The sequence below is a fragment of the Strongylocentrotus purpuratus genome, unplaced genomic scaffold, assembly GCF_000002235.5.
Source record: "Strongylocentrotus purpuratus isolate Spur 01 unplaced genomic scaffold, Spur_5.0 spur5_scaffold_9, whole genome shotgun sequence".
In the NCBI taxonomy this organism is placed as follows: domain Eukaryota; kingdom Metazoa; phylum Echinodermata; class Echinoidea; order Camarodonta; family Strongylocentrotidae; genus Strongylocentrotus; species Strongylocentrotus purpuratus.
In genome coordinates, this window is record NW_022145615.1 from 2,787,906 (window position 1) to 2,798,568 (window position 10,663).

Sequence of the window (10,663 nt, forward strand, 5' to 3'; positions counted from 1 at the left end):
GGATATGATTGTGGTTCTCAGTCTGTCTCATTCTGAGCTAACAGCACCTGATCACAAGTCACATGGAGAGCATATTTCCTGATTCATATTGATTAGCGAAGCGTGTGCCAGACGGGACATTATAATTCACTTAATAAGGTATATTACTGTTCACTCTTTGCAGAGGCCAGCTCTATGCAAAACATAAAATTGTTATCAATAATTATGATTATACCTACATGTTTATGGAATGTTGGATTGGATCAGGTATGCTCATTTGTATAGGCTTTTCTGAATCCACACTTAACAGGGCTTATTGGTTCTGTCACTCTGTGTGATTTTATGCATTACATTAATACAGCACTAGCAAACGTTTTTTTACTGGGCCTCTTTTTATTTGGGGAGGAATATGAGCTCAGCCCCTACATGTACTTCTTCACAAGTTTCCTTGTCCAGCATTTAAAATGTTTGGAGTGAAGGAACTCACTTGTTTACTTTACAAGTACTTGTTAACAGGTAGATTCAAAGAAAAGAAATGAATCAAATTACAATTCAATACTGAATATAAAACCAGACAACTGAGTAGACTCATATTGATAATGTTAAGCTACCGGTATGTCAAAGCGGGAATAGTTCACTGTATGTGAACATATAGCGGTAGCCAAGAGATACATGTACATTGATTGTTACATGTACCAGCCTGACCCGACTCGTTGGTGCTGAAGCACAACCAATGCTCATATAATAGAGTCTGGGCCTGCACGTAAAATTTTCAACTTTAATTCAAGTTAACACTTTTCCAATGTACACAAAAAAATTCAGTCATCAACATTGATAAATCAGCAACTTTAAGTTTGCAAACAAAAGGAAATATTCAAGAGCTTTAAGATAAAGATGTTCATGCGTGCATGGGTATGTAGTCGTTCGCGAAGTAGGCAACTTGGTGATCACTACATAACACCGAACCAACTGGTATTACGCTCCTGTGCGTACATGTACGTCCGTGTGCTGCCCTCTATATACCCACCCATGAGCAACTTTAAAAATCAATATAGAATTAACAATTGTGTTATACGCCATCTCTCACAATTTGCCCTTTCCCAATGTACACAAATCCCACACATCTTTTCTTAGTAATGCTTGACACAAGAATACAGCACAGTATATTCAGACTCGTATTTATATTTCTCAGTTTTCACGTTTCTTATCTAGACCCTATAATCTATATTTTCTTGTGCGCCTCATAAAGAGCGCAATACAAAAGCCTATTATTAAGTTACATTATGTAGATAAAGTCGTTCTCTTAGGACTACATATACAATCAACAAAAGTTAGAATTCAGATATGAAGTCTACTCTACTCTCTCATTCACTATGATCATCACACTTCTCACTCTCTCCCTCCAGCTCCTTCTTTTTATTGTTATTTTATTATTCACAACTTCAGTCTTTTAGTCTTTGTTATTGTTGATTATAAATCGTGAAAAAAACATATTTTGCTTACTCTGTCGCTGTAGTTGCAGATTGTGCTTTCTGTCCTCCGCCATTTGATTCCGATTGTATTGGCATTATTGTCAAGTTCAATAAATTTTTGTTCTTTCCGGGCGTCTTCGACATTTTGTAAGTTTGTTATTGCCTTCCGGCTTCAACTGGGCACAGAAACTATGTCACTCGCTGTCGGCTGAAACGTAGCAGAATTCGCCTTTCTAGCAAAAAATGGCTGCTCTGTGTGACTGAAAACACAGAGCTCCGTCAGAGAAGATAGTTGGATTGTTAGTAAGCTTAGCTAAACTTTAGCTTGGTGATACGGGTATCTCTTTTTCACTCGATCTTCTATATAATAGTGACAGTACCAAATCTACAATAGAAGTTCGTGTAGAATGAACAGACCGAACTGGTGCTGTAAAAGTGTTGGGCTCCTACGGCAGGTTTCGATCTTGATCTCTGGTGCGAGGTTCGTCGCCTGTGCTTATCCATCCGCAACCCGATGATAGTCGCCCGTGCGCGTTCGATTGAACTCTATGCGCAGGAAGCTCTCATAGGGAGCTTTCATTATTTATCCCATAATGCTCCAGTGCATTCAAATGCGCATGCTCAGTTCAATTAAGCACCCTTTCGGTTCATGATAGTGGCATTGGATTCGTGCATTTTCTAAATGTCTTTTATTTTTCTACGTCCCATTAGAATCAATAAACATGCATAATATTCATAAAAGAATACAACGTAACTATCCACAAAAACGTTGAGACTATCACCATTCTGAAAGGTTTGGAAGAGCGAGTCAGTGATAAATTTCAGAACATGAAACTCCCCGGTGATTAAAAAGACCTTCATCAACTAAGCCATATCGACTTTTCATAAATATCTTTCACCAAAATTAAAAGATATTTCAACAGCACTGCATGGTGTGGGAGATGTCCCCCACCCTTCACACAATTGCAAATAGGACGACAGTTATCATAAATTTTCAGCCCCTCCTCAATATGCACTTACCCCTTGTATTGCTCCTCTGGGTGTGGAAGGGGGGGGGGCTATATCTAGGGATCACATGCTGTCATAGGTTTTTAAGAAAATGAGAAAGAGAGAGAGAGAGAGAGAGAGAGAGAGATATTTAACGAAGTTACAAACGTGATCATAGTAATTAAGCTATTAAATGTGTTATGTAGGCGCCAATACGAAAGGAAAATTGTCCGATACTTCATCATTATGAGTATGACATAATTACCCATTCAGCTTTTCAATTTCTTTGCCGCGTGATGAAAACTTTCGATAGAACATTCACAAATCTCATCGCGTGTATCCTAGAGCGTTCAAACCTTCTCCTACAAACTTTATATTTCTGTGATTTCAGCTCAACTTGCCAAGAAAAATAGATCGCGCTTGTAAATAAGTAGGGCCTATTCATTTCACCGATGATTCTGCGTTTCAATAAATATGAGTTCATGGTTGCGCCACTTAAAATGAGAGTTTGAAAATCATCCCTGGTGAATGCCTCTTTTTTTAGTTGTAAGAAGTTCCCCATTTTCACCTCTGATAATTAGCCTTTGTACTTTGACACGTGCTACTTCTCTTTTCTAATAAGTGTTTTAACCCTTTCGATAAGTGTCCCCTTTTCCTCTCATCATTAAACGTGCCCCTAATTTCAAGCGACTATAAGAGCAATTCCCTCCAAAGCTCGCTCGCTACGCTCGCTCGTAGTTATAGATGTTGTAATTATGTAACTTATCAAAGGTCTTTTCAGCTAGTCTTCCGTTATGACAATGCCTGTTATGAGAACACCATCATGATTGGATTTCCCCTCTCTATAAGAAGTAATTTTCGCACCGTGGGACCTCACATATCTTAACAAATGAATTTTCAGACCATCACATCCAACTACAAAGTATGATGTTATGCAATATGATATATAAAGAGAAAAAAATATTGAAATCATCCCTGATAATGTATCACAATATAGGGGTATAATACCAATGTCTAAAAAGTTCGCTTTGAGATTTCCCTTTGAAGGTGCCCTTTTTTTTCTTCCAGAAAGTGCCCTTTTTTGTTGGTGCCCCTCACTTTGGTAGTCGCTCCGGCGCCTCTGCCCCAGCCCCCACCTCTACTCCATCATTGTAAACATATTACACGTAGGCCTATCACTATATGCTCGATCCTAAGACATTTCACAAAATAAATTCGTTTCAATATACTTCATGTCTCTGAAATTTTAGTGATGTCGTATTATTTAATTTTCAACAACTAAGTGTCGTTGGGGGGATGTAAACAAAATACAGGCGGAGGGGTGGATATGATCATTAGATATAAGAGGCAGGGAGCAGCAACCCCCCCCCCCACCAAAAAAAAAAAAAAAAAAAAAAAAGAAAGAAGGAGAGAACAAAAATCATGTATCCTCTGTCCTACAGAAACGACTGCGCTTGTGCTTGACGTCGTATTCACCGTAGAGGGCAATTACTAAATATTAACCAAGATGCTTATGGAGTTCTGAGTTTCTTCATTCGAAAGCGGAGGAAGAAAATAAATCAGGACAATACATAAATGGTAAAAAAAACATTTCGACGATAGTAATATGAGGGAGAACGGGCAAAGGAGGGAGAAGGAAGAAAGGGAGAGAGAGAGAGAGAGAGAGAGAGAGAGAGAGAGAGAGAGCCTAATATGGTCGCTTTATGTTGAATATGTAGCGAGCCTTGGATTCTCCGGTAAGTTTTTTTCTTGTTGGGGGGGGGGGGGGGGGGGGGGGGGGGTCCGAAAATTCCCTCCATAACAAACAAAACAAACAAACACGGAAGCAAACATACAATTTCTCACAAAAACAACTCGGTTGTGCTGATTAAGTTGCAGGGCTGGGTGGGAAGAATCCATGTACCTCCCCCCCCCCCCCCCCCGAGTAAACCATATTTGCAATGATTTAAAAAGGCAGAAAATATATTTAGTAACCTATTAAAAAATAGGAGGAAAATTGTAACTCTGAGAACTTCCGATTGACTTAAAGTTTGCGAGTGAGCAATGGGCAAAGCAGACAAATCCTGATATGTATTATGCATGTAGTAAAAATATTATTTGATTATCGTAGTACCCTGATAGAATGTAAATAATCTTGTCCGTATAGAACAATTATCGGTGGATGGGGTGGGGGATAAGAGGGGGCCGTATTCACACTCGCAATTAGGCATATAACATAAAGTTGTATTGCCCTTTGCGACCGACCCAAAAATTTTGAAATCTATGGTTGGTATTTTAATTTTAATTTTTTACCGTTTATTTATTTTTTATTTTAAAACTGAGAAATATCAGCCTAAAGAGGGGGGAAAAAAGAGAGAAGATTTCGGACTGACCGACCGACCGACCCAGTATTAGGGCCAGTTCATGCAGCCTTGCGCCTGGGATAAAAAGAAGGAGGTCGGGTTATTCCCGATCACTGATTGGTTGAAAGTTATGCGCGCCGAAACAGCCATTGTTTTACATGCATTGTGACGTCACAGTAGCTTCGGTGGGCATAGCGACGGCGCGGCCTTTTGTGACGTTGCTTTATGACGTCACGTACATAAACAATGCCTTTACATAATACATGAACTAGTATATCAAAAGATTAATATACAGTCGAGTCCTAACAAAAACAATGGCGGATCCAGGGGGACACAGGGGGCACGTGCCCCCCCCCCCCCCGGCCAAAAAAAAAAGAAAAGGAGAAAAAGGAGGGGGAAAGAAAAAGGAGAGGAAAAAGAAAAAAAGGGAAGACGGAGAAAGAAGAAGAAAAGAGGGAGGAAAGAAAAGGGGAGAGGAGAAAAAAGGAGGGGAAAGGGAAAGAGAGAGGAGAGAAAAGGCGGAAGAAGAAGAAAGGCGGAAAGACGGAGGAGAGAAAAGGGGGAAAAGGAGAATAATGAGAAGGGAAAAGAAAGAAAGGGGGATGATATTATTTGATTTATTTGATTTATTTGATTTATTTATTTCTGTTTGATTTTCTTTTTCTTTTGCATTTTTACAAATATATAACAAACAAAGAAGGTGTTTTTTTTTTACTGGGTAAGGGGCGGGGGGGGGGGCATGCAATTTTAATTCGAACATGACTAATACCAAATATTTTTTCTCCTTTATAACTTATAACTTAGTCTTGAATTAATTTTCCGTTATACCTATTCTAAGTGCTCTTTCAGCATGCAGATTGTCCCCGCCATTAATCCTGCCACAGTTGCTGGTTTAGTTGCCATATTATTTTCTGTCATCCCTGTGGCCGCGAAGTTTCTATCCGTTTCGCAAGCACTTTTTTCCATCGCCTACATGTAATGCTTATTGCTTCCAATTTGCAAAAGACCCCAGGGGCGGATCTGTGGGGGATGGGGTCGAACCTCCCTCAAACTGTTACTTGATTTCAAAAGACGTTATCATGAAATGCTGTTTATGTTCTCCATTGTGTTAGTAGATGCCAGGAAAACATCACTTACGGGGGTTCAACCCCCCCCCCCCAAAAAAAAAAAAAAAAATTGGGTCGAACTCAAACTGTTACTTGATTTAAAAACATGAACTGCTGTTTATGGTCTCCATTGTGTTAGTAGATGCCAGAAAAATATCACTTACGGGGGTTCAAAATAGCCCCCCCCCCCCCCAAAAAAAAAAAAAAAAAAAAAATCGCCTCAGACTTCGCGGCTCGTGGACGATGCTCCGCATCGTCATGGGTCGAACCCCCCTTAAACTGTTACTTGATTTAAAAAGACGTAATTATCATGCACTGCTTTTTATGGTCTCCATTGTGTCAGTAGATGCCAGGAAAACATCATTTACGGGCAGGCGCGGATCCAGGATTTTCCAATAGGGGGGGCCGAAGATTTGAAAAATTGCGCAGACCGTTTTTCAACTCAACATACCAATACTGACAAGGTCATATTAGAAGCACCATACCGGTACAATTTTTTACATTTTCATCGGGGGGGGGGGGGCTGGAGCCTCTTTCCCGAAAAAGTAATTTTCTGGTTTCACAATTCGGCTAGTGATGAGCGAAGCGAGCGAGCACAAATTTGAGGATAATATGTATTTTGTGAAAGTGTTATTTCTCTCCAAAATATACGAGAAAAGATATAAAAAAATTCATATTCGGGCAGGTCGCTGTCCCCCCCCCCCCCTTTACGCGCGAAGCGCAGAAGCTTTGATGTTTCATAAATTATTAGAGAAAGAAGACGATTCGTTGTACCGTTCTCGATTCTTAATCATTGTCTGAATTCAGTTTCCCCACCCCCTCTCGCGCGAAGCGCGGAAGCTGTGACATTTCATTAAATCATTAGAGAAAGAAGACGATGCGTTGTACCGTTCTCGATTCTTAATCATTGTCTGAATTAAGTTTGCCCCCTCCGCGCGAAGCGCGGAAGCTTTGACGTTTCATTAAATTATTAGAGAAGGAAGACAATACGTTGTACCGTTCTCAACTCTTAATCCTTGTCTGAATTAGACCCCCTCCCCCTCCCGCGGAAGCTTTGACGTTTCATTCAATCATTAGAGAAAGAAGCAATTCGTTGTACCGTTCTCGATTCTTAATCATTGTCTGAATACAGTTTCCCCACCCCCTCCCGCGCGAAGCGCGGAAGCTGTGACGTTTCATTAAATCATTAGAGAAAGACGACGATTCGTTGTACTGTTCTCGACTCTTAAATACTTGTCTGAATTGAGTTCCCCCTCCCCTCCCGCGCAAGCGCGGAAGCTTTGACATTTCATTAAATTATTAGAGAAAGAAGACAATTCTTTGTTCCATTCTCGACTCTTAATCCTTGGCTGAATTGAATTTCCTCTCCCCTCACAGGAGCTTTGACGTTTCATTAAATTATTAGAGAAAGAAGAAGATTCGTTGTTCCGTTCTCGATTCTTAATCATTGTCTGAATTGAGTCCCCCCCCCCCCCTCCCGCGCGAAGATTGACGTTTCATTAAATTATTAGAGTAAGAAGACGATTCGTTGTACCGTTCTCGATTTTTAATCATTGTCTAAATTCAGTTTCCCTACCCCCTCCCGCGCGAAGCTTAGAAGCTTTGACGTTTCATTAAATTATTAGAGAAAGAAGACGATTCGTTGTACCGTTCTCGACTCTTAATCCTTGTCTGAATTAGATCCCCTCCCCCTCCCGCGGAAGCTTTGACGTTTCATTCAATCATTAGAGAAAGAAGCAATTCGTTGTACCGTTCTCGATTCTTAATCATTGTCTGAATACAGTTTCCCCACCCCCTCCCGCGCGAAGCGCGGAAGCTGTGACGTTTCATTAAATCATTAGAGAAAGACGACGATTCGTTGTACTGTTCTCGACTCTTAAATACTTGTCTGAATTGAGTTCCCCCTCCCCTCCCGCGCAAGCGCGGAAGCTTTGACGTTTCATTAAATTATTAGAGAAAGAAGACAATTCTTTGTTCCATTCTCGACTCTTAATCCTTGGCTGAATTGAATTTCCTCTCCCCTCACAGGAGCTTTGACGTTTCATTAAATTATTAGAGAAAGAAGAAGATTCGTTGTTCCGTTCTCGATTCTTAATCATTGTCTGAATTGAGTCCCCCCCCCCCTCCCGCGCGAAGATTGACGTTTCATTAAATTATTAGAGTAAGAAGACGATTCGTTGTACCGTTCTCGATTTTTAATCATTGTCTAAATTCAGTTTCCCTACCCCCTCCCGCGCGAAGCTTAGAAGCTGTGACGTTTCATTAAATCATCAGAGAAAGAAGACGATTCGTTGTACCGTTAGCGATACTTAATTATTGTCTGAATTCAGTTCCCCTCCCCCCTTCACGCGAAGCGCGGAAGCTTTGACGATTCATTAAATTATTAGAGAAAGAAGACGATGCGTTGTACCGTTCGCGATACTTAATTATTGTCTGAATTCAGTTCCCCCCTCCACGCGAAGCGCGGAAGCTTTGACGTTTCATTAAATTATTAGAGAAAGAAGACGATGCGTTGTACCGTTCTCGATACTTAATCATTGTCTGAATTCAGTTCCCCCCCCCCCCTCCGCGCGAAGCGCGGAAGCTTTGACGTTTCATTAAATTATTAGAGAAAGAAGACGATTCTTTGTACCGTTCTCGATACTTGATCATTGTCTGAATTCAGTTTCCCCCCCCCTCCGCGCGAAGCACGGAAGCTTTGACGTTTCATTAAATTATTAGAGAAAGAAGACGATTCTTTGTACCATTCTCGACTCTTAATCCTTCTCTGAATTGAGTTTCTTCCCCCCGCGCAGAAGCTTTGACGTTTCATTAAATTATTAGAGAAAGAAGGCGATTCTTTGTATCATTCTCGACTCTTAATCCTTGTCTGAATTGAGTTTCTTCCCCCCGCGCAGAAGCTTTGACGTTTCATTGAATTATTAGAGAAAGAAGACGATTCGTTGTACCGTTCTCGACTCTTAATCCTTGTCTGAATTAGATCCCCTCCCCCTCCCGCGGAAGCTTTGACGTTTCATTCAATCATTAGAGAAAGAAGCAATTCGTTGTACCGTTCTCGATTCTTAATCATTGTCTGAATACAGTTTCCCCACCCCCTCCCGCGCGAAGCGCGGAAGCTGTGACGTTTCATTAAATCATTAGAGAAAGACGACGATTCGTTGTACTGTTCTCGACTCTTAAATACTTGTCTGAATTGAGTTCCCCCTCCCCCCTCCGCGCGAAGCACGGAAGCTTTGACGTTTCATTAAATTATTAGAGAAAGAAGACGATTCTTTGTACCATTCTCGACTCTTAATCCTTGTCTGAATTGAGTTTCTTCCCCCCGCGCAGAAGCTTTGACGTTTCATTAAATTATTAGAGAAAGAAGGCGATTCTTTGTACCATTCTCGACTCTTAATCCTTGTCTGAATTGAGTTTCTTCCCCCCGCGCAGAAGCTTTGACGTTTCATTGAATTATTAGAGAAAGAAGATGATTCGTTGTTCCATTCTCGATTCTTAATCCTTGTTTGAATTCATTTTCCCCCTTCCGCCCGAGGCGCGGAAGCTTTGACCTTTCATAGTGTAATAAAATTATTAGAGAAAGAAGATAATTCATTGTTTCATTCTCGACTCTTAATCCTTCTCTGAATTCAGTTCCCCCCTCTAGCGAAAAGCGCAGAAGCTTATAACGTTTCATTAAATTATTAGAGAAAGAAAACGATTTGTTGTACCGTTCTCGACTTGTCAGAATTTTCAAAATTGTTTCTTTGTCTGCTCCTTTTCCGTCCTATGTCCTTTTAATGCCCCTACCGCCCCTAGCTACGCATGCTTTAAAGGGAAAATGAAACAATTATGATTGTGATAGCACACAATTAGGTCAGTAGAAATGAAAGGGGAAAAAAAGTTATTACACCAACCATGGAATAATCCCGACCGGGAGCGTCATATCATATTTTTGTGTTATCGGGCGAGGGCCGGGGTGTAGCGACCAAGCGTGATTTTGCAATGTAGAATGCTGAAATTATGCATTCTAGAAAATCCCTCAGCCCAATATGTATGTTCTTTCATTTCTTTCTAGCTATATATCTAAATTTCCAGGGGGACGTGTCCCTCTATCGGGCCCAGGATCGCCGCCTCTGTCCATGACTGCTACCACCATGAGTTCAAAATAAGCGCAAGCGAGTTGGTATGAGCTGAATCCAATTGAAGAGCAACATAAGAGTTGTGAAGCGGCCCTACCTTTAATTTAACATTTGACTGTTGAGTATATAGCTTCTATTTGAAAGACATCCAAAATATTGTGCCCTTTTCAATTTTTTTTCAAAAGCAGGGGCTGTTTTTAACGTTTTACTTTGAATCCGTGGCTCGAAATTTTATGCGGCCGGCCCGGCCCCCTCTATTCAATAACGTTTCCCAAGCCTTCTGGAATGACCCTAAATCTTCCGATTACAGTTTTTCCCTTATTCGTCGTTACTGTCACTTAGCGCCCTTTCCTTGTCTTTCCCCCTTTCTCACCCGACTTTTCTCTCCCCCCCCTACCCACTCAGTGTTGTTTAGGGTACGCGCATGTACATGTATGTTCCCTCTCTTTGAAAGCACCCCTTTATCTTCGGTGTGTAAAGTCAGTGCGGGCCGGATTTTTGTGTATTACGGGCCGGACTTTGCTGCGTGAAAAGTAACCCTTTATCGGAGAATTTGGGAACACAAATTCGATCCCTCCGACCCCGGAGTGGGAGTGAGGTGGGGGGGGGGGGGGGGGGGGGGGGGGGGGGGGGTTATCTTCTTTTTCTTTTCTCCT

General features: G+C 41.2%; 1 protein-coding gene across 2 annotated transcripts in view; it reads right to left on the minus strand.

The window, feature by feature from the left end:
* The window catches only part of LOC576066 (dual specificity mitogen-activated protein kinase kinase 1), a 36,468-nt gene extending 34,466 nt beyond the window's left edge, over window positions 1–2,002 (minus strand). The window contains exon 1 of one of the 2 annotated variants that reach the window (XM_011679148.2): window positions 1,483–2,002. In XM_011679148.2, the coding sequence (XP_011677450.1) occupies window positions 1,483–1,595 (113 nt within the window). In that variant the 5' untranslated portion in view covers window positions 1,596–2,002. The remainder of the gene's footprint in view (window positions 1–1,482) is intronic. The other variant, XM_776412.5, reaches the window with a different exon arrangement.
* Between the last annotated feature and the right edge of the window lie 8,661 nt (window positions 2,003–10,663).